Source organism: Simochromis diagramma, unplaced genomic scaffold, assembly GCF_900408965.1.
Source record: "Simochromis diagramma unplaced genomic scaffold, fSimDia1.1 OVJJ01000320.1, whole genome shotgun sequence".
Classification (NCBI taxonomy): Eukaryota; Metazoa; Chordata; class Actinopteri; order Cichliformes; family Cichlidae; genus Simochromis; species Simochromis diagramma.
In genome coordinates, this window is record NW_024386773.1 from 2505187 (window position 1) to 2530455 (window position 25269).

Genomic DNA, 25269 nt, shown 5'->3' on the forward strand with positions numbered 1-25269 from the left:
GCAAACACGGGGTTAGGATCTTGCCCAAGGATATTTGGCATGCCGCAGGAGGCAGCCTGGGATCGAACCACCGACCTTCTGATTAGTGGCTGACCTGCTCTGCCACCTGAGCTACAGCCACCCATGGTAATACAACATTGTAAAATCTGTGTATTACAAGGAGGTAGACTGCAGCCATCGATGGTGACAGGTGGCTCTGTAACTGTGAGGCTATGTTGTGGTTGGGTGACATGAATAATTAGGTAAACAAAGCAGAATATTTTTTTTGGTGCCATCTAACCCCACGTTGCTCCAGGGGAGTTCATGTCAAGAGTTTCAGTTTTATGTTCTGGTGAAATTCATTGGACGGGGGTCAGATCATTTTGTGTGTGTTTTTGGTTTCTTTTTGTTTTTTGGATACACCAAGTATTTAGCTTTGTATTGTACATGTTTTTATCAGTTTGAGGCCTGGTCATTTGTAGTGCATTTTTATTTTATATTGGTTGTTTTTGTTGGTGAATAGCAAACAGTGTCCAGGTTCCAGAGGGTGTAGTTGGTAACATGTTAAATCCTACCACTGGTGAAAACAAGGAAATAGTTTATGCAGACATTTCTTTTCCAAAAATATACTATTTAATTGGCTTTGATTACTGATAAATACTTAATATTTGTTTGACAATATGAAAATCATACTACCAAAAGGTTGTGAAATATAATTTCTGCCAATATGAGCCGTAGCTTCATATTTCCTGTCATAATTTATTTCTCTCTTTTAATCTGGGGATCTATTTTAACTCGACTTCTTCTTCAATTTAGAGTTTTCTGTTCATGTTTGTTTATAAGTGTCAGTTTTCTTCACATGGTTGTGACCTGTTGTTTTGCATGTTTCAGTTCTACCTGCAGGACACTAAAAGCAGCAATGGGACATTCATCAACAGCCAGAGGTTGAGTCGTGGCTCGGAGGAGAGTCCGCCCTGTGAGGTCCTCTCCGGCGACATCATCCAGTTTGGCGTCGACGTCACTGAGAACACACGCAAAGGTACAAAGATCACATGTGGAATATGATGACATACAGTGATGTATTATGGGGCAAAGCACATATTTTATGCTTCTCAGTCAGCATACATAATGGACAGAGGATTTTTCCTTACTCTTATAGTTAATAATGCACACATGTCAAGTAATCACACTTGACTAACCTTCAAGGATGGCTCTGGGCTCATTTAGCTTTGGTCATATGAGCTAATGCATACATACACACCAGAGAGCGCATATTAAGGTCAGATTTTCAGCTCTACTTAAGCCATTTTCATACTGGAGTTCCAACAGGCATTAAACCGGCACACGAGACTTCTGTCAGAGGTTATGGGGAAAAAAAAAGACTGATCTATGCCTTTTTACAGATTTTAGAAGATTATATCAAGTTAAATTATATAATAAAAAATATATAGTTTGTTTTACCAGAAGAGACTCATAACTACTTTAATTCATCAGCAATATGAAAATAAGTCACTAGGGTCTAGAAACACGTTTTTGTTTTCACATCCTGGATTTGCGCCAGTGCATGCATGACAAGCCAGATAGCTTTAGAGAAGTGTGTTCTGGGAACTGTTGTTATGCATTAAAAAAAATAAGCAAAACGACAAAAAGCTGTGTCTAAACAAATTTAGTCTCTGTATACTGGAAATAGGATATGTATTTATTCTATTAACACTACCCCTTCACAACAATAGTTGTCTTAAGTTGCTTTGTACTATAAGAACCCCATCAATTATGAGAAAGAGAACACCAACAATCAAATGATCCCCTACAAGAGCGAGGAGGAAGAAATCTCTTTTAACAGGAAGAGACCTCAAACAGAACCAGACTCGGGGAGGGGCAGGATCTTCCGTGGCCAGTTGTGGGGTGAGAGGAGGGAAAAGAGAAAACGGACAAGAATAGAGATGATAGTGGCATGTTATCGTACAGTTAGTGAAAAGACGGGAGTAAAGAAGAAATGCTCAGTGGATCATGGGAAGTCCCCCAGCCACCTGAGTCTGTCGTATAACTAAGGCATGGTTCAGGATGACCTGATCTAACTAACCCTAACCAGAAAGAAAGGTTACACACAAGCCCTTTAAAGCAGCGATGGTGTCTGTCTCCTGATGGACAGCTTGGAGCGGGTTCCACAGGAGATCCTGACAGCTGAAGGCTCTGGCTCCCATTTGACTTTTAGGAACTCTAGGAACCGCAGATAAACCTACAGTCTGAGAGACAAGTGATCTATTGATATACTATGATACTATACGGTCTTTAAAGCATGATGGGGCCTGATTATTGAGGAATTTCTATGTGAGGCAGAGGATTTTAAATTCAGTTCTGGACTTAACAGTGAGCCAATAAAGTAAAGAGAAGCTAATATGGGAGAAATAATGATCTCTCCTTCTAGTCCCTGTTAGTACTCTCACTGCAGCATTTTGGATCAGCTAAAGGCTTTTCAGGGAGCTTTTAGAACAGCCTTATAATAATGTTTTCCCTATTATCAAAAATAAGTAAAATCCCAGTCCCTCCATGTGACTCCCTCTTTTTTGTCCATCTGTGTGCCTCTGCACACAGTCAGCTCACATGCTGATCCAGGCACTACAGCACGTGTGCTTTTATTTAGCTCAAAACAAACCACTTCTTTGTTGTGACACACAGGACACAAGCTTGACCTGGTAGCAGTTACTGTTTATGGCAATATTTTATTTTTTTCACCGTTTTGATGGTCACTGTAGTGGCTATATTAATTTCTTAAAGTTCTCTCTTTCTCTTATATTTAATATAACCACACTACGGACGGACAAAGCGCCTGTTTTTGTAAATATGTAAGAAAAATTGTGTCTGTTTCTGTTCTGTGTCCTGTGTACTGTTTGTTGTATGTGTGTCTTTCTGGCTGCTGTTACAACCAAATTTCCCCTTGTGGGACAATTAAAGGATTATTCTATTCTATTCTATTCTATTCTACACGTTGTCGTTAGCAACAGCGACGGCAAAACCATCGCGTGTCTGCTTGTTTATTTTCCACATAAACCTTTCAGAATAAAGCTCAAGATCCTGTTGAGACTTTTTAAAATAAACTGAATCACTTGAAAGAGTATGCAGATTATTTACGGATGAGAAGCAAAAAAGAGCCGTCAGGTGCTAAAAAATAAACCTTAGACTCAAACGTTAGAACAGGCTTTTCCCTGCAGCACGCCGTGTAATAAATACTCACAAAGAAAATGGCGGCCGTTACAACTTATGTCTAAAAATGTATAGTTTCATGCATTGGTTAAAACATTCGACTCCATGTACACGACGCCCAGCTGAAAACACTTCACGCAAGTCAAGCTGCCCGAGATTAAATTTTCAGAAAGTGTAACATTTTTGTGATTTATATCGTTATCGGGATGATAGAGGTCTTATATCGGGATATGAGATTTTGGTCATATCGCACAGCCCCAGAAAGAAGCAACATACGCTCAAATACTCAGGCACTGACTCACCATGTGTTTGACAATCTGTGGAATAATCTTCAACAGGGCTGAAGGTAGTGGTAATAGAACAGCTCTGCAGCTACTGGTGAAAAAATTGCCTTTTACTCGTGAGCTACTGGTGATTACTCTGAACCATACCTAATTATAACAGAAAACCTTCAATAATATGAAATTTGATACCTCATAGGATTTGTTAATATGGGCCAGAAAGGCAGAAATCTTTTCCTTAAAAATTATGAACTTTGACACATAGTCAGCCTGGGCTGCATGTTTGACATGGATTCTCTAGAGTCTCTATATTCGCTGATGATCCAGGACTTTGTATATGTAAACATTCTGCTCTGTTTTATTTCGTTTTCTTCATATGAACAATATTGAAGTGTCTTTTCTCTTTTTGTCTGCAGTCACCCATGGCTGCATCGTGTCAACAATCAAACTCTTCCTACCTGATGGGATGGAGGCACGCCGACGAAGCGAGTAAGCACCACTCACATTGATCCATGAAGATTTGTTTATGTAGTAATAACAGACTATATTTTTAACAAAGCTTTCTACAGTTTCTACACTACACATTCTTCTGAAAAATTGGGATTTATTGCTGCTCATTAAAGCAAAAGTATACTGATACAGACTTAACCAGATGTTGTTGCTGATTTAATGGTTGTCTGGTTAAGGTTAAATGCTCTCTCTCTCTCTACTCTCTCACTCACTCACTCACTCACTCACACACACACACACACACACACACACACACACACACACACACACACACACACACACACACACACACACACAATTTCTGCTTGTGTAGTGATGTGATTATTATCAGTCTAGTTGAGGATGAGGGCAGTTAATGAGCTGAGGATAAGGGTCTGCGAGTGTGTGTTAATAATTCTGGCCTGTGTAATAACCTTTTGAATCAACTGTTCATTTGAGTTTTAGGGTCTCTCCCCCCCCCATTTTTCTTATATTGACTCATGCTGAGTGTTTACATGTATCTTTGCTTTTCTTTGTGTGTGTTTGTGTTAAATGGGCTGTAGCTGACCAGCCGCTGACCCAGCATGGAACTTCCTACTGTACTCAGAGTCCCACTTGTGTGTCTGTGTGTTTGTAATTGGCTGGACGTGTGCATTAGTGTTACTGGGGCTCAGTGCTGTGTTGGGCAGTGCCATATGCTGCCATGCTGCTCAGCTTCCAGTCTGGTAAACCCATCAGCCACGCTGACCGGAGTCTTGGGTCTGGTTTGTTCATGCTGTCTGTGCTAGAAAACAAAAAGCTGGTTTGAAAAACTAAAGGACACCAAGAATTAGTTGTTAACAGTATGAAAACATTCACAAATAATTCAAACAAGCCCAATCTAATGATCGACTATTGTTCCTAAAAATGTGTGTGTTTGAGATCTATTTGTAACTGTTAATCACGTTCTTCAGGAATCAAACTGTATTTTACATGTTGCTAAAATGTGCGGCACTTTCATGTTGTCACACGTGCAGGACTTTAAGATTAGTTTGCCAAGTCTAGCTAATGTTAGCAGTGCTAGCACTTCCTTCCACACAGAGGACCGGAAAACACTGCTGTGGTCAAGTGGTTTTATTTCAGTTTGCTCTGACACTGAACTTCTTGTCACTGAAAGAGAAGGGCTCCTACCTTGTGCCATGTGGCTACATAACATGTCACCTCTGGTAGTTAACTGGTTTTCTACTTAGTATAATATGAATATTTTGTTTAAGTAACCACGTAGCATTACTACTGACAACTACTGAAATCAACAATGTTTAAATCTCTAGATGACAGGCCACACACTTGTCTAATGAATAAAGCTGAGGTCTTGGGATGCATTTAGAGCTTACTTTGACTGTTTATCCAAATTTGGACATTGTGTGATACATTTTTCCCAACCTGGAAAGACGGCTTTTCATTTACAACTGCTTTTTGTCACAAACAAAGCTTCACAAAGTGAAGATTCTGATGCACAACTAGGAAGTGAAATCAATAAGAATTGGAATATAAAAATAACCTGGATGAAATAACCCATTAAGACATTTGTGAGACATCAGATATTAGTTACCAGGATTCTGATCTGAAATTATGAGTAATTTTGCTTTTTGAACAAGTGATCATCAGTCACTTTCTGGTTTCTAGTATGTCTTTGCACAGGAACAAAATCATTTCAGTCTCTGTAATTTTTTCCCTTGTCTCTCTGTCACTGCAGATGTGTGGTATTTTAGTAGTGAGTTGTGATGAATTGTTACGACCCCCTCTGCTAGGCGGCAGGAGGGGAGTAACATACACAAGCCCCCACACGAAAACTGAGTAAAATAAAAAGGCCGTAACAGAATTGTCCTGGTTTATTTTCAGATGTGCAGGTTTGGATTGTAGTTCAGCACAGGTTTAAGAAGTCCGTCAGTTAACACCAACGGTAGTATTTTATCCACATGGTCAATAATGCATGAAAGTGAATGGTGCTTAACTGAGATCTTTTTTTTTTTTTTTTTTTTTTGCCTGTCCCGTTTGGCTCTTTTGCCATCAGAATTATTGTCTAAAGGCAAAGAAAGATTCCCAATGGATTTACTTTACCAAATTGACCATCCCAGCCTTGCCATAATGGTCCATTTGATTCACCTTTTATTGTTTATTTTATTTTCACTTGCTGAATACGGGACAGACTTGACTGGGGGAAAGAAGGGGAGAAAGAAAGAGGGAAAGAGAAACAGCTGAGAAGAGGGACGGGGGAGAAGGGCAAAAACCAAAAACCAACAGAATGGGCAGAAAAAAGAACAGAAAAAGAAAATGCATCTATCGATCAACTGGATCACCTGTTGAGAAAGAAAAAAGAAAACAAGCAGAAGAGAACAAGAGTAATAGAATAAACAACATCACAATGATATATGGGAATATGACAGTAAATACTAAATATTAAACATTATTGTGCAGCACATAAGATCAACAGAACACAGTGTGCTTTGAGGTAGGAGCCAAAAAGGGTGTAGTTTGTGGGTGTGATCACCCGTGTGTACACCTGTGAGCATGGACGCGCTTGTTTTTTTTTTTTTTTTTAAAGGTTCCTTCATGTAATGATCTGCTAGAGGGTGTGGGGGGGCCACAGCCCCATCCTCCAGGGCATGAAGCAGGTATGGAGGAGATCAAAACTCCAGACATCCAGAGGTCCTCAGAACACAAGAGACCAAGGAAGCCCAACAGAGGGGCAGCCGCGCCACTGTCCCAGAAAGAGCTGAGGAGAGTCAGCTTAACTGAGATCTAAAGAAGCGTCCAACATGTTCTGTGGGGAAACGACTGTAGTCTCTAGTTTGACCTTTGACCTTCAGCATCTGTTATTATATCCACATGGGAATATTACGGGAACAATTACGGCATTTTTTGTCTGTTTGTTGTGTTGGTTTTTGTTTTTTGCCCTTTATCACAGTTCCTCTCCCCCGCTGTTTTTCTTTCCCCACCTCTCTTTCTTTCTCCCTTTTCTTTCCCCCAGTCATGTCTGTCCCATGTGTAGCAAGTGAAAATAAAATAAACAATAAAAGCAAAGGTGAATCAAATAGACCAATACGGCAAGGTCGGGATGGTCCATTTGGCAAAGTAAATCAGTTGGGCATTTTTCTTTGCCTTTAGACAATAATTCTGATGGCAAAAGAACCAAACGGGACAGGCAGGAAAGAAAACAAAAACAAAACAAACAATTACGGCATCATAGACTTACAGAGCAATGATGCTACCTTCTGTCTCAGGACAGACATTTTTTACCTCCAACAGGTCAAATTTCACTTTTTATTTATTTATTTATTTATTTTTTTATACCATTTCCTTTAATCAAACAGCTCTTCTTATTTAACTAACAGTTGGACTCTGTCTCTAGAGTGCTGCTGAAGGGGAGGGATGTCAGAAGATTTATTAATAGCTGAAGAATGTCTCAGCTCCCTGGTATTAGAATTAGCTTTCTGGAGATCTGCCTACAGCTTTATAAAGATGGTTACTGTGTTTGCATTTTTACATTAAACCAAAGCTGGGTCTTTGAAAACTTTGATAGTGACAAATGTCCACAAGAAAGAAATGAATCAAATGGAAAGAAGGCAAATTACACTTTTTATATAGCAGCACGTTTAGAACTAAATTTCATTTAAAAAACCCAAAGACCAAAGAAAATGCACAGAAGACGAAAAACGACAGTTTCATAACAATAACTATGCTTCAATTTTATTTTATGAACATCTTTATCTATATAATTAACTCCACTCTCCTTATAACCCTTTAAAGATACTCCCCAAACTGAACCATTTTCAGATTTACATCTTTATTTAATATCCCCTTTCTCCACATTGATACTGCATTTCTAATTTCAAACAACCACTAAATAAACATTAATAAAAATTATTTAGTAATGTGAAAACTTTGTTTACATAATCTGTGCTAGCTAGACTTTTCCCACAGTGATGTAAATTAGTGTTGTTGACAAATAAAGTAGTTTTGATAACTGACAATGTCATTATTATATAATATAAAACATATGAGGCACAGGACTGGACTTTATGCTTCCCCATAAGTATTTTTCAGCAGTATCCATTTCCACATACTGATAACTATTTAGCCGTCATCTCTTACTCTAAATATTTTCTCTATAATATTAAATGCTTTTTATAGATCAATGAAAATGTATTTAGTTTTAATGCTGTTTGATGCTCAGAAGTCTCCATAAAGTCCTCTGAATGGCACAGCTCCCTGGAGCCTCTTCAATTATAGTTCATGTAAAATAGGAGGTAACAACGTGGGAGTGTTTCCTTATTATTCGGTCTTCCATCTAATCTAAAACACCTGTTGTGACCTCACTGGATGACTTGTGGCCAGAAATGTTTGTAAGTGAGGATCAGCAGTTTTCTGCCTTTGTGAAGTCATTTTTTCCCACAATATTGTTTATGTGGTGAGACACAGAAAAACACATACAGATCCAAAGAATAAATTCGAGCAAGTTGTGTGTTAGTGTTCCTGCATTGCTCTGTTCAACTACTTCTTTAAAATAATGAAAGTAAATTTTATAAGGTAAACATTGAGCTATGAATTATTAAAGTCTGGCCTTTGCATGCGTCTCGTGTCATTGTTTTGATCACAACAATAGTACTTCTTTGTCTCCCCTATCAGTCTGTTACTGCTGTCCGTATTTCCGCAAAACACTCACGCATACTTGTGGTCATGTGGTTAATGGGGGTGTTTCATTTTCAGATTCACTGCTCTTCGAGCCAGGTGAGCAGGACAATAAAATGTCAGCTCAAAAATATGTTGGGATTAAAGATGATAAATCAGTTGCCAAGTGATTTATCCAGGCTACCTTTGACCTCCCACAAGATGATAAAGGTAGTGAAGAGTCATAGTTGCAGCAGAGAGGAGTGTTTCCTCACAGTGAGTGCCAGGAGGGGTGGAGCTACAGTACCTTGCACAAGTTAAAGGAAGAAACTCAGCTGTTTGTTCAGAGGGGAGGAGCGGAGAGACGAAGAAAGCAAGTTAGTCTTAGACTTCATGCGCTCCGTGGAAAAGTAGAGAAGAATCAGCTGCTTCCTCTGAAACCAGAAGAGAAATGAAGTAAAAGTTAGAAGCTGTGGAGGGGGGCAGGCATTTCTCAGAATAGTCAGGGTGAGGTATTAGCTGAAAGGTGAACTTTGGCCTGTGACAAATCACTACCTGACGTACGAGGAGAATACCTCCCAGGTAAGGTCTTTGAGGTCCAGAATTTCAGGCAGGTTTCTGGGCAACACTGGTCGGACTGTTTTCATGCTTTTGATATTTACAGAGCTTTAAAGTCAAATAGTACCATGACCTAAAGTTTGTGTCTAAACAACAGTGTGTCGCTGCAGCTGCTGATTGTATCTGTTCAGTGTTTCTCATTGAATTTCTGTATGTGGTGGTGACAGGGGAAGTGGCTCTCTGTGTGACCGTTCGACCAACCTGTGCTTTCTTTTATAAATTAATGAATAATAGTTTATATTGTTTGTGACAGTTATTAATTAGATGCATCTTTGATTTCTCAGCTCGTAGACAGACTTCAGATCTACCATCTTGGTCTGCGGGTAGCATTGTTTTGTGTTGTTTTGTTAATGACCTCAGCGCACATGAGCCAGTTCTCCACTTGATGCTGGTTGTGGTTGGGATAGGCAGCAAGGACAAGAAATACAGTTACCAGCTGCAGTTTAAGGTGATGAAGATGGAGCCCTTCCGAATACATATTATACCTGGGAACCACAGGCATTTAAAGTCTGTGTGTGTAAAAAGTAATTGGTGGAAACTAAAACTAGCTTTGCAAAATATTAAAATTCAGTGAAGTCATTGCTGTTCCTGGTGTGTGGATGCCAGCATTGTTACAGAGTACTGGAACTGAAGTATTTTCTAGATGTTGTTAGTTTTAGTTCCATATTAACTCGCATAGGAATGTTTGCTCTATAAATTTTAACACATGTGCAGCAAGACTTGTTGATTAAACTCTGGTCATTTTTTTTAAAAGACCGCTCAGGCTGTGGTTAAATGGATACTGAATGTTTGTGTGCAGTATTTTTATTTATTTTACCACTCGAGATGAAATTGGACTATATGTTGCCAACAAAACTAAAATGAACTAAAGCTGGAAATCTAAAAAGGGACCTGATTGGTTGTTTGTACAGGTCACTGTTGGGTTTCTTAAAGCTGATGTGGCAGCTGTGTAGAGAGCTTCTTTATACTTTTTTTATTCTTGGCATTTTACATTATCGCTTCAGAAACAACCTGCTCATTATCAAAAGTGTAATCTCTAAGGTTAATCTCCTGATGCTGTCCTCCTGATCTGGAATCCTTTTAAAGCCCGTTGGAGGCCCAGAGTTTAAATTTATTGCCTGCACTTCCTGCGGTGAAATGCTGGTTAGGGGGACTGTATTGAGGCCAGGGGTTTAGTATTTTTAAATACTTTCCTGACGTTTTTTATGGTTAAAAAAAAAAAAAAATGGGATTACCACTCCAATGGTTTTTTTCTTTTTCTTCACTGACAGTGGAAATACATTGGTCTTGGAAGCTTTACACCAGTGAGACATATCAAAAGGCCAGTGCAACAGAGATGAAGAGCAATATCAAACCTATTAGAGGTGGAAGAGAAATGTGCTGTCTGTACAATACATTTTTTTTTTCTATCACTAGGGATGGGTATCGAAAACCGGTTCTTGCTGAGAACCGGCTCCCACTGTTTCAATTCCAAGGAATTGAAACAGTGGGAGCCGGTTCTTGCTGTTTCAATTCAATTCCAAGGAATTGAAACAGTGGGAGCCGGTTCTCAGCAAGAACCGGTTCCCACTGTTTCAATTCCAAGGAATTGTTTGCCATTTTTGCAAACGATTCCCTTAACGATTCCAGTCTCCCCAAATGACGTCATCACGTTGCGGAGCATCATTTACATGGCAGGAAACACGGCGGCTCAAACGCTCAAAAGTTTGATTATACTTTACGAGAACGGATGACAACAGGGCAACTTGCAAGTAGACATTTCATTTAAGGGAGGAAACACTACAAATATGCAAAAGCATTTGCTCACAAAACACGCGATGACCTTAAATGAATGTCGTGTTTTTAATTCCGCTTCGGACTCATGAATCTCAAACCAGCAGCAGCGGTAACGTTTGCACGTCCTCCCCCGTTAATGCGGCAGGTAAATAATCAACTAACAGTGCATATTATGCTAGCGCGATCTGCCTTATTACAAAACCTGCCATTACTGTGCATTTAGGTGACCATGATGAGAGAGAGACAGACAGAGTCTGGCTGGCTCAGATGCTGGCAGTTCTCGCTGCAGTCCGGTAGCGTCTCCTTTCAGACCAGGATAGATAAATGTCACCGAGCAGTGACTAAGTTTGTGGTAAAAGGCTTGAACCCATTTGCCACAGCAGATGCCCCGATTTTCGGTAAGTGAATGTGTTTAATTGTAGGCAGGGACATTGCTGGATATTCTGTAATTGCTACAGAATAATTTATGTTATACTTTGTTATTCCTACAGAAGAATATTTATTTTATTATTTTACATTTACAATTTTTTTTTCTTGGGGACCCTGTGACACCCCATTGAAGAGCCGTAGGCTGGATCTCTTAAGATCTCACTGTTGGGTTTGTAAGGCCATGTTACTCCTAAATTTCTATCTTGTTCAAAGAGAAGATATAAAACAAAGTTCTAAGCTAATCGACCTCAGTGTTCTCTCTCTTTTTTTTTTTTTTTTTTTTTTAAAGAATCAATAAGAGAATCGATAAAGAATCGAATCGTTAAACAGAATCGAAAATGGAATCGGAATCGTGAAAATCTTATCAATACCCATCCCTATCTATCACTGAACCAAAGAAATCCACCTATCAACTATTTTGTCTTATAACCTTTTATGTGAATTGTTCCATCACATCTATGATAAGACTTGAGATAATCGTGGACGGATCCATCCCACTGATTGGCCCAAGTGAGCAGAGGATGGTTTTGAGTTTTTGGTCAAGATAAAATGTCAGTTTTGTTATCCTGCAGCTGACTTCTTTATCTAGATAACATTTCGTAATGTTCAGTTCAAACTCTTGTGTCACACCTCTCTATCCTATTTACTCCCACTTTGAGAATGTTATTAACTGGTGTTATTAACTGTTTTTAAACGTACAATTGTGTTGCTGCCGAATGTCTAATCAACCTCTAGTTTCACCTTAAATAAATTCAAATAAATCTACAAACAAATCTACAAAATTCCCTTTAAAAGAAAAAAGGTGAACAAAAGATTGAGTTTTCAATAAAAGACTATGCTTTAAATTGCGAGGACTGTTTTTATAGTATAATAAAATACCACAATATTGACGAGAACATAAAGAAACAACAGAAAAGAAGGAATCAATGAATCAGGCTTTTACGCTTCCTTTTTTCTTTGTGTAAAAAAAAAAAAAAGAAAAGTGTCCCACTAATAAATTAATTGTTAAAACTTTGATGTAAAAGCAGTCTTTTAATCCAGAATTTCCCTCAACCACGTTTGTTTTTTTTTTTGTGTGTGTGTGTTTTTTTTTAATAGTCTGTGCTGCAGACATATTTTAGTAAGTAATAGATGACCATGTAGAGCTATGTTTGTGACAGAATAAAGTGTTCTCCCACACTGTTTTAAAAACATGCGAGTATGCTGCAGATGGAAACTACTGGCAGCCTTTTGCTGGACTGCATGCAAAACACTCAGCCTTTTTGTTTTCCTGTTGCTCTGCTCTGCACTTTGTGTGTCCGTGTAGGCAGACTTGATGTTCTTGTGAGCCACAGTTGAAGATCTGTGAAATTAGATCATGTGATGGCGTAGATATTGTTCCATCTTTTTAAAAATGTGTTGCTTTGGAGCCATGCTGGTCTGGTCTGTGCAGGCAGTATTTGATGACTGGAAATGAGTAATTTTCTTGATGCAGTCAGAATCTGCTGTAAACAACTGCTGCAGAGCCTCTTGAATCCCCTGAACCGGCCTCTGATCCTTCCTTATCTTTGTACAATCAATTTTTGTCCTGCATGTTTACTGTATTTTTCTTTATTTGCTTATTAAGAGAAGGCATAATTGCTTAATCAGATTGTGATTAAGATATTTATCTAAATAGTGTATTTTTCCTGTTCAGTCATGCTCTTTTTTTTTTTTTATAATTGTTTTTACGTTATTGATAATATTTAGTTTAATGAGCTATTCAACTTTCAGTTGTGTTGTTTTTGTTATGAGTTATTTGGTTTAGCTGCTGTGACATAATAATTTCCTAACTTTCTTGGATAAATAAAATAAATTATATGAAATACAATTAAAAGAAAAAAACAATACCAATGAAAGAAGAAAAGTTTAAAGTAATTGTTTTTCCTGGCATTGAGTGGATAGCAATCTTTTCTTGTTCTTTCTGGTAACTTGATAAATAAAATGCCTTCAAGCTGAAGTAAATGTACCCCAATTATCCAAATTAATGGAATCAGTTAAATAGATGTGTTTTTATTAGTTGGAGAGACACATTGTAACTGCAAACTTAACTGTGATGATGTTAACTCCTTCCCCCATGAAGATGACATTTACTCTTAATGATGAGTTTTGACCTCTTAGTATATATCAATAAAGACATGGTTTGACGACCATTAGAAAAGTTTCTCCATTTTTCCAAGGGTAGCTGCACAGCCAGAGACCACCCTTTATTAACTTCTGATGTAGTCATTTTGTTTTGTAAGCAGGCCTGAAATATGACAAACTCCTCAGTTTAACTTTACTTGAGTTTAACTTGCCTTTATTGTAGGAACTTGAATAGAAAAATGTTAAATCACACCTGAGAAAACAGGTGTCTGCTCACCTTTAAAGGCTTAATCTGCTAGCATGATGTAGCTGAATGACAACAAACGGCCTATTAGCAAATGATTTAAGGTCTATTTATGTTGCCATAAACAGACCTGTATAACAGGAATTCCCATATTTATTTTGATATTTACATTTCTTGCAAAACATGCCCAAAATATCCCCTGATACATAAAATATTCTTCTCTGTAAAACAAGCAGGGGAACAAGTAAAAACTGTAGTAAAGTTTGGTATGTGAACTCTCATTAAAAAAGGCTTTTTGGTCATGAATTGGCAAAAGAGAAAACGTACAAAAAAATGTAAGTGCCAAAACGGCAAGCAGTGCAGTTTAATGACCTGAAGGTGTAGTTTCTTTAAAGGACAGTTATCTTGGCTTATTTTCATGTTGTTGTTTTGTTTTTTTTTGTTGTTTTTTTTTTTACATTTTTGGTGCCTGGATCGGGGTTGGTCAAAATGAAGAAGATGGATTATAATGTTCTGTTGTATCTAAGAAACCTCATTGTCTTCACTGTACACAAGCCATTAATCCAAACCTACAAACTATCACAAAAACCCATATTTCTGTTATGTATGGGTAAAGAGAGAGGCAAAAGGCTAATCATTAGCATGAGCAGTGCTGATGTGAAGATGGTATCTGAATACTAGAACTGCTGCCAGCTGTTATGCACAGAAATTAAAGTGTGACAGCACTGTGACTGAATGAATGCAGCAGGAACAAATTGTTGGAACAACACAGTGAAGAAGAATCATCATCCCTTCAGGACAAGAGTCCTCTGGAAGTGCCAGTGCCCAGCGTACAAGTGTTACAATGCTTATTTGCTGGTATCCAGTTAAAAATATGACTAGGAGATTTTAACAAGATAAGAGGAAACATTGAATACTGTATGAGAGACTACAATATCTAATGTTATGACATATTTAGGAGGATTGCAGTTTTTCCATTTCTTCTTGCTGGGTGTCATGTGATCAGCAGGCAGTGGAGCTCTGATATGAAAACGCCCAACTCAACACAAAGTACTGGGTGTTTACTGTGATTGACGATGTGGCTCTGTGGAAGCTGTTTGCTCTAATCTCTGCAGAGAACCTGCTCTGCTGGTCCTAAATGTACAAAAATCCTTTTAAATCACTGCCTTAACCTTTTAAAGTGTTTTTAATTATTTTTCTGACCTGCAGTTTTGGCCTTATGTACAAACTGAGGTTAATGAAAGTGCTTTTCTCAACCCATCTATTTATTCACTGCAGATTTCTGGTCGTGTATTGTCATCTCATTAGTTTGTGAGGTACTGCCATTCAGAAGAAAGTTGCCTAAAAATAGTGAAGATAAAACTGTTGGCTTTTGTTTTTGTTGTAAGACAGCAGTGGTCTGTGGCTAAACCATTCCCTTGTTCATGGTTGTTTTGTGGCTTCTTCAGTGCACCTGTTGTTACTTTGAGTTGCACCTAACTGATAAAATCGATGTACAATAGTTTCTGCATCTTCATTCTTCTGAGCAGAATTTTACATGCAGCTCAGTAACCAAGCAAATTTGAGTTGGAGTTATAAGTATGTTCAGCTGAAGTGTGTGCTGCAATCCTTTTTATAAGAGGAAATGTATTGAAGTCCAGCTTGTTCTTGTCTCCTATAGAAAAACAACCAATTATTGATTTGTAAAATGTGTTTTTGTCATGAGAATTCATGAGACCCTTGAGTTTTTTGTTAAAGGAGCTGCTGCGTTCTACATTTCTGCAGTGAGTAGTGACACATTAACAGTGTTGAGTTATTTCTTTGCCCAGAGTTGAATTTACCTTCCTGAACTGTGACTGTTTCTACGTAATCTCCACACTGTCTCTCAAACAAACCTGCATGACCTTGCTGTGCTGTAAGATTACAGTACTTTGGGTAAACACTGCACAAAATGACAGAGGCCCTGTTTCTGCGGGGCAGCAACTGAAGATTTCACACTGTGGTTTTGGTTTAGATTTATTCTTCATTCAGCTCCTGTCAAAACTACTGTGTTTTTTAATTAATGCAACACAGAGAGCAGTGGAAGCGACTCACAGTGACTGTACTATATTATTATGCATGGTTTGACCTAAGGAAATGGAAAAATGTGATCCTGTGGAGCAGTGCAGTGTTAAAACAAGTGACCTACAAATTTATTGCACTGGTTTGTGATTTTTAAAATGAATGCATTCATCTTCTGACTGCTATGTCCTGCTGTGTCCTACATATCTTTACAATATGAATCCCACAGTTTACTGAAAAATTCAGTTATAATAACAAAGTTAAATCCATGGTATTACAAGAAAAGTGATGTTGTTAAAGAATAATTTAAATGGAAAGCTATAGAAGATGGTGGCCACTGTCTCTAAAGAGCCAACCAATAGCCAAAACAGGAAACAGATGAGCCAATCATTTGTTGCGCTTATGCATATGCAACAGAAGATGTTCATGACAGTTTCCACTCTATGGCTGGTATGTCTACGTGCTATTGTGGCTAATATGGTAATTGGTTAGTACAAGTGAATGGTTTTTATATCCTAGTGACCATTAAAAGTGCAGATACATATTTGACTTTGTGTACCTACCTAAGCTGACACAATACAATGATTGTTGCTTGAGGAGACTGTATCAGGATATTCATGAGCCTGAGCTTTTGGTTCACAGGGATCATGTGTGTTCAAAATTCTTGAGCCATCCTTTATTTCTTTATAGAAAGGCTTAAGGGGAGAAAAGGTTGAAGTATGCCAAATTGCATAAGAACTGGACTGAAAATTAGTGGCAACAGTCTTATGGGCCTGTTGCAATACCATCTTAAAAGCTTCTGATTGGTAACAGCTTCATTTTTCAGCATGGCAGTGATCCCAAACACTGCCAATGCAGTAAAAGCATCACCTGAGTGGGAAAAATACACAGCTGAACACCATCAGTCATGGATTGACCTCCCCAGAGAACTGGACCTCAGCATTATTGAAGCATTGTGGGATCATCCTGACAGAACAGAACAAATGGCAGGCATCTGTTTTTCCTTTACTTTTGCACTTGATCATTTACTGCATTTACATAAATGTAAATGCAGTAAATGTGCCCATTTCCCATTTTCTAGCAAAATGTAAAGAAATGATTGGCTTAAGACTGGTGCACAGTACTGTAGATGACTTTATTTGAAACGTTGGCCATGTTTGATATGAACATCCACCACTGCAACTATACATGACAAGAAATAAGGAAATGGATAGTAGATGCACTCTAAACTGTTATTATGTTTGCCTGCTCTAATTTCTGTTTATTTCTTAAAGAAAATTAGATTTTCTGAATTCATTGAAGTTTATCTCATTGAAAGTACACAAATTTTTATCTTAAATTTTTACCTGTAGCTAATGTTACAACTGATAGCAGTATAACCTTAACAAAACTGTATAGTCAACTACATGGTTGATTTACAGGGTCTGACTGAAAATGTTTAATTTCCAGGCCTACTTGAAGACTTTGTTTGTTTGTTTGGTTTGTTTGTTTGTTTGTTTGTTTGTTTTCATCAGACAGTGATCTTTTTTTGGAACCTTGCAAACTGTAGTAAAGTAATTGTATCCTGTGCTTACACATCTCACTTGATTTGAGTGAAACGTTTCAATGCACTGTTTGGTGTTTTATTAGTCCATATATGTGAGTTTGAGATGTTATTAAAGTCAGACTTTATGTAACAGGATATTTTTGAGACTGGTCTCAAGGTGTTGTCTGCAAGCAAACAGTCGCATCAATCTTTTCCTGTACTTTAAGGGAAATCCTCTCAGGCTTAATCTCGACTTGACTGTGTTTGATGTAATTGCAACAACCACACCACACTGATCCAACATACACAGCAGCCACTGCAGTGTGATTCAGTGCAAGTTCACTAAAAGTTAAAAACACGTATGTGTCTGAGTGTTTTTCAGGCTGCAAGTGAAATTGATAATGAGTATGTGAATTAAATTGGTCAACTAATAATATTATTTAAAAAAAAAAGCAGAAGAAGGAAACCAGTTATCTGCCATTTTGAAGTAACACATGGCAATATTTATTTGACTCCTTAGGTTTCAGTTTTATTCTAGTATAGCAGGGTACTTAGGAATTTAGACAGTGTGATTTCATGTCTTTCCAAAAACAAACACACAAACAAAAGATATCCACTCATCTTCCTATAAAAGTATCACTGAGATACTGAGTATTGTTATTAGTGTATGTCACATAAAACCCACCTGAGTGCGGTCTCTGATGGAGCATTTAGCTGAGCTCAGTGAGCTGTGAAACGTGTGAAAACAGGTTAACTATTAAAAATGGTAATAAAAAAAATACTAATACTACAATAATTATTCCTACTTCTACTACCGCTATTACTGCTACCACCACTACTAATAACTGACTGGCATTTTTTTCATACACTTGGTCATAACCAGGTTATTATCTTTTCTTGTTAGTTTCACCCTTTTATGGACTTTCCTGTCAACAAAGGTTTTGTTGCAGGCTGTAAACATGATTATTTATGTTGCAAAGTTAGACATTTTAACATGTGAGTCTGTGCCGACTAACTCACTTTAAAAGCCTGCCTTAAGTGGCCATTAGAGGGACTGCAGTTATTTTCTTCATGAATTGACTTCATTTTTCAGACCTGGAGGTTTTTGCTTGGTTAAATTACATACATAAATATGTAATATATAAATGCTTACTTTTTATTTTTCCCCAGTTGCATAAATAACCTATGAACATAACCAAAGTTTTAGTCTGAAAAGTCTTAGGTTTTTTTTTCCCTTTGTCTTTTCCTCTGCTCTTCCCATCTAAAAATTGTTGCAAGGCTCAGTTGCTGAGTGGATATTTTTTTTACATCAAGTGATTTATACCTGGAGAAATGTCAGAAAGGTGTGGGAAATGGACTCCTTGTTGCCAGTGACTTGGTCGTAATAGAATGAGTGTTTTATTAAAATGAGCTGAAAAACCGATGTCACAAGACTTTTCCAGGAACATTTTTTTTTATTTCGGTCTCCGTGGTTACTCCATGTGTCTTTGCTCTTTGGTGTTTCTATGGTGACGAACTTTTTTCTCTCCTCTCTTCCTCTTTCAGTGTCATCCAGCCTCCATTACCACTACCTATAGACAAGGTAAGAACAGAAGTATGTATGTGTGTGCGTGTTTTTGTTTGTGTTGTCCTGTCCCATGTCAAAGTGTCTCTCACTCACTCACATGTAGGGCTACACCTCAGAGAAGCATCTAAGAGTGTGTGTTTGTATTTCTAACACACATAAGTGGTCTTTAAACACACAGAGTGGAGTTAGTCAGCTGACAGAGAAATGCAGAGATCCCTGCCAGTTGGTGCTGCAGCATTACAGAAATCCTTCATGTGCATCAAGAAGCAGGATTTTTTTTTTTCTTCCACTGTACAGGCTGTGGTTTCACATACATTTAGATGTTTGTCCACTCAAGTTTAAAAAGAAATTTGTTATGTTCTCAGAGCTAGGATGTGACCTCTCTAAACTGAAGTCCCACTGCTTTTGGAGATTAACTATTTGTTTGGATTCATAATTAGGGGTGGGTTTAGATGATCGATTTATCAATTAAAATCGATTCTGGCTTGGATAACGTGATATCGTTTCAATAAAATCCTGAATCGATTTTTAAATATAAATTTATTTTTCCTGAAACGCCAGAATCTCAGGTTAAACCTCACAAAATTTCTACAACCACCAAACAGCTAAAACAGTAAATGAGAGCAGGTACACGGATTCTGCACAAAGACGTAAACACAAAACGCGGACCCAACGCATCCGAATCAGTGAGATGTCGTCTTTCTCACCCGACGCACGTACGCGGACACGCTGTCGGGGCTGAAAGCCAACAGCTCACTGATTTTGAAGCGTTGGCGGGCACTTTGTGTTTACGTCCTTTTTGCGCTAGATTCTGAAGCTGCAGGTTTTATCTCTCTCCAAACAATACTGACTGAACCAGCAGCCAAAGACGATCCAAACTACGCTTCACATTTCGCTTCACATAAACATCGTCACGAATTTCCTCTTACTTTTGCTGTTTTGCTTCCACCACGATAAAATCACACTTCATGTAGAGCTCTCTTTCTTTCTCTTTCTCAGGAATAGTTTTCCATCTAAAAATCTGTTTTTTGCATTATTCCCTTACTTATTACCCACCAGTCTACAGTCTACTGGTTCTTTTTGGGGGTTTTTTGGGGTTTTTTTTAACTTACTTCCGACAACAAAGCCTCATTTCTGCTGTTCAATACTGAACAAATTTAAACTTAAACTTAAAATTACGCAAAATTTCAAAATGCTTAGCTGCGTCTCTAATCAAACCTCTGTAACTTTGCTCTGCTTCACTTTGTTTTTGACTGCACAATATGTTTAAGGTCATCTGCTATAAAAACCCAGACCAGGAAAACCGCCTTCATGTTTTTCTGTGTTTTATCCTCAGTTACTTTGACACAAAGGAATCTGCTGTGATGCTTACACCTTTGATAAAGTCTCACAAGTGTCAGCTTTCTTTTTATAGATATAAAAAATATAGATATGTACTGATAAGTGATCAGAATTATAATATTTCTGACTGCCTGAGGCAAAATTTCCCCGATTCGAATCAAATCGTGGATCGAATCGATGCGGGACCTTGTGAATTGGAATTGAATCAATTCTAGATGAAAAGTTATCTGTAACCCCTCACTAGAAAGATCCGTTATTTGCAGCATTTCACATTTCAGTTATTGATTAGGAAATTCATATCCATGAAAATCAATTCTAGCTTTACCAAAGTCTATATCAGCATGTGGCACACTTCAGACTTGCGTGACTCGACTTGCCATTGTTTATTTTAGTGTGCTTTAAAGTCTTCTCCTGTGTCTTCACGGTAAGGAGAGATGAAGGGGTGAATAAGCAGCTAAGTTGCTGAGCTGTGCTGTGACTGCACACATGCCTTGACTCCGGTTGTGTTTGGGTTAAATGGGATGGGTTAAAAATGTTTTAATGTTTGAATTGTGTGTAAAAACTGCTTTTCACAGATAATGTCCATAATCCACACAGCAGGACATTATCTTTTATACAGTTGCACGGTTTAAATTTGGGCCAGCTTTGGTGGGATTTGCAATCCTGCAAATCTAACACTCAAAATTTGGTGCAATGGCGTACAAAGTTTTCCCAATTTACAGTAATTTTGGTTATTCCTGTCATGCTTCTTGGAATCTGCCTCTCCATGTGGGGTGAATTTCCAAGCCAAATTAAAAGATGCTAAAATTTGCAACACTGAAAGCTGCTGTTCCAGGAAGTCTCACAAACCTACACAGACAGGCGTCAAAGAGCATGAATGAAGCCAAAAACAAAATACCCTGTACAATTTAAAGTACACTTTTTTTTTTTTGTTTTTCTACAAGTCAGGTGCTAAATTCAGTCATATAGACTTCTTTTAAAGTTCCAGAAGGAATTGAGGTTGATTCTTTAACCTCAGTGTTGTAACATTGGGAAAATTCCTTAGTACTGTAATTGGGAAATTTGCTGTTAGAGTTTAGCTGATAAATTGACTAGTACCAATGTATTGTATGTACACTACAAGATTATTTCTGCATATAAAAATATTGGAATTTATCAAGAGACTTTGAGCTTCCCACAAAGTAAAATCTTTAGATATATGAAAATATTGATTTTAATCAGTGTTTTTTTTTTTTTTGTTTTTTTGTTTGTTTTCTAAATAGTGGGATTTCCTTAGAATAAAGTTTTGTCTTTTTTTTATTTTGTTTTGGTTTTTTGCAAATAGTCATAAAATATTAGGAAAGTGCACAGATTTATGCTCAGTAAGGCAACACGGACCGTTTTGAGAATGTAAAAACCTGTACTGGTATCAAGAAGTTCCAGTAATAAGGTATCAACCATTTGAAAAAGAAATAAAAAAATGAAATCAGTAGAAATTACGAGCTTTAGTTGCTGTGGTTTGTTTTACAGCTACTTTGCAATTAGTTGAATTAGTCCGCATGCAACAGCTGGCTCCCAGTGCTGTGTTCACACAAGGGATAATTTATCATGTAATTTGAATGAACGAGTAAATCTTTGTCATATCATAACGAACACCTTTCTATAGTTTCCTGTACCACACCACATGTGATCATGTAGACACATGGTACTTTAACATCTATATAATTTATTTAAATAAATTTATATAGATGTAATGTAACTCTATGTGCCATACAGTGCAGTACCAGACTAATTGTGTACCCATAGTGTGTTGTACCAGGCTTCCTCTGTTGCCTCACCCTGCTCTGATTCTTGCTCAGAGCAGCAAAGACTCAGTATAACCTGTCTGAGGAATGTAGGCTGGTGTGTGAGCACGCCTGAGAGGAGCTATGATTACATTTGAGCCATTCTTAAACATAGTTAAGTGTTCTAAAGCAGGATCCTCACATCTCCCAGGTCTCAACACACATAGTCATATGTGTGTGTGTGTGTGTATAAATGTATTAAACCTTATGTAGGTTAGCGCCACAAGTGTAAAAGGTGTTTTCCTCATTATGTTTTCATACTGGTAACAAACATAAAACATCGATAGCAAAGGGCATGCTGATTTGATTTGTACACATATATACAAGGATAAAAGAAAACCAGCTCACAGATCTATTATAAAAACCAACCAGCAGGAATAGCTGTGGACATACAAAGGTGACCATGCGGCTTTGATATTTCATGGTTAATCTGTTGTCTGACAACAGGAACATATTTATTATTTGCCTGTATTAAAATACTGTGTAAGTGTAAAGTCTGTGAGAAGCAAGCAGATGGAAATGGCTAACAGAAATCCCGCTGAGCGTAACACTAATGGACACTATCAGTACTGCTCGTTATTAGTCACTCCTTAAAGTTTAATTTTCCACAGAGCTTTTCAGAATCGTGTTTATTGGCCAAATATATGTGCAGACACATACAGGGAATTTGGTTCCGGTAGATGGTGGCTCTCAAGCACAGCAATGTAAATCACACACACACACACACACACACACACACACACACACACACACACACACACACACACACACACACACACACACACGTGTCTATATACACACATTACACATACATACACAAAGCTGTGTAAACCAACTATAAATAACGAATCTAAACTTTTAAACATAAAATACAGAAATGAATGAGGTGTACATGAAATCTTTCTTCAGATGATTGGAGAACCTGAACATGTCAGTGTGGTTATTTGTAGGCTGTATTGAGTGTTTTCATCACTTTGCTTGCTATCACGCAGACCTATTTGAAATTTGACTAGATTTGTTTCGTTAAGGATTCTTTCGTTAAATTCAACAGCCTCCAACAACAAAAAGAAAAGCAGTACTAACTTTAACACTTTTTTTGTGCTAAATATGTTTTGCTACTGGCAGTCAGTAGCAGATAGTTAGCATCCATTCTATGATACACAACTTAGCACTGACCCAGGCTTAAAGTGTGGAAAAGCATGGGGCTGTGTAGGTACTGCATGTAGGCCACCAGAAGTAAATTACAATAAATATGTTGTAAATTATACAACTTAAAAAAACAAAACAAACAGAACTAAGAAGAATACACTACATTATTCATTTTCTGACCCGTTTTTGATACTGAAGTAATTTGTCATTATCAGAGGGAAAGCGGTAAAAATTAAGTTGTGGCTACAACAGTAACAGTTGCATAGATGCATAGATAAACATTACTGACTGACAAACAGATATTGAAATGAAAGTTATTAACGGAGAGTCGTTCAGAAAATTCTGAAGCTCAAAGTGAGTCAATGAAAGCAGAGAATTATATATTTCATGTCATGTTTTAATGATCAGAGATGTAGTCAGGCAGAAGTGGACACTGTTCCTGTGCTCTGTCTTCATGTATGTTTGTTGTTGTATGTTAAGGTCAGCTTACTCTTTAACCTTTGGTTTTTCAGCTGTTTATTGACTCCTTGCATTCAAACAAAAGGCTGAATGAGTCTCAGACAACTGTCAGCATGTTTCCATGGTTTGTGTTTGTGTTCGTTTTTTAGGTTGCAGCCAACACTCCCAGTATGTATTCTCAGGAACTGTTCCAGCTCTCCCAGTATCTACAGGTAACACACTGACACCTACTGGACATATTTGAGAACTACACTAACAATAATGAGTCTGAAATGTGATTGTGCTTCTCCTTATTTTCTTATTTATATAAATATGTACAAACACAGTTAAACTGGTGCTTGCTCACGTACAAATAATCATGGTGAGCCATAAGTTCAGGCTTCGGACTGCTCTAAACAGCTGGTTTATGGCTGTTTTTGCACCATCTACATGATGCCATGCAGAGGGATATCCTTCATATAGTTATCAGGCTTGAAGGCTCCACCCACCTGCCGGTCAACCCTTGTGTTTACCAACAGGAGCCAATCAGAAGAATGCAGGCTTACTCTGTTACACCCCAAAGGACTAAAGTTATGAAGCTGGGAAATGAACAGAATAGGTCTGCTTTAACAAGACAACATTGGTAATGTGAAGACTTGACAGGAGTATTTCTCTGATGTGAAATTGATGTGAATTTTTATCTGATCAAAAAAATAGATTACATAATGAAAAGCATACATCAGAGGTCATTACTAAAAACCAACTTTCTATAAAGCACAAAGAACTGAAATGAAGAATACATGTTTAAATTATTTCTAAAGGAAGAGTGAAAAAATCTGATTACTGGTTTTGTTTTTATTTTTTATTTTTATATTATCCGTTTTTAGCTACAATCACTTAAGATTGTAGCTAAAAACGGAACCATGTATAATATTATCATAAATGTTGATGCACTGTACCAGAGTTGGCTTAGAACTAATTTGCATCCTCATTCCCTCGGAAGGTTCCAAGCAAAGATTACAATAAAGCGCAAAGAAAAAGCAGCTAACTGAAGTTAACTGGTGCACTAATATTAGTGGATAAAAATCAGACATTGTCATAAATAACTGTGTAAGCTTTTGTTTGTGCGGAGTTATTTTTCATCGACGACCTCCCTCTCACTCTCTAGGAGGCCTTACACAGAGAGCAGATGTTGGAGCAGAAGTTAGCCACTCTGCAGCGTCTGTTAGCCACCACTCAGGAGGCCTCAGAGAGCAGCTGGCAGGTAGGAAATACCACGTTTCATTCTTCATTTCTTCATTCTTCACAAGTTAAGGAACAAGTGCAGCTGTGATCATGCTTTCTGGCAGGTCAGCATTCAGTCTTTTTAGTAACATATAAGTATAGTGTTTCCCTACAAATCACAAATATGAGCACAACAAAATGAGGCACAGCACTTTCATTGGTTATTTAATAATAGAGCCTATATAGAGTTGTGAACTTGGATTCACCTCGAGTTTGCAACATCATATCTAACTGCTCATATTTAATCAGGGTCATTTAGTACACTACGCTGCGATTAGTTAAACTAATTTGTGTTGTTTTCCCATTATTTTCATCTATAGATGGTATCT

At 37.7% G+C, this 25269-nt stretch overlaps 1 protein-coding gene across 8 annotated transcripts in view; it reads left to right on the plus strand.

Annotated features, from left to right (window-relative positions):
* slmapa (sarcolemma associated protein a) overlaps nucleotides 1-25269 on the plus strand; it is a 77446-nt gene that overhangs the window by 24077 nt on the left and 28100 nt on the right. For 7 of the 8 annotated variants that reach the window (XM_040003397.1, XM_040003396.1, XM_040003399.1 and 4 more), the window contains exons 2-6: nucleotides 871-1018; nucleotides 3881-3953; nucleotides 18884-18920; nucleotides 23827-23889; nucleotides 24825-24920. In XM_040003397.1, the coding sequence (XP_039859331.1) occupies nucleotides 871-1018; nucleotides 3881-3953; nucleotides 18884-18920; nucleotides 23827-23889; nucleotides 24825-24920 (417 nt within the window). Of the gene's footprint in view, nucleotides 1-870; nucleotides 1019-3880; nucleotides 3954-7915; nucleotides 9186-18883; nucleotides 18921-23826; nucleotides 23890-24824; nucleotides 24921-25269 lie in introns of those variants that run through there. The other variant, XM_040003433.1, reaches the window with a different exon arrangement.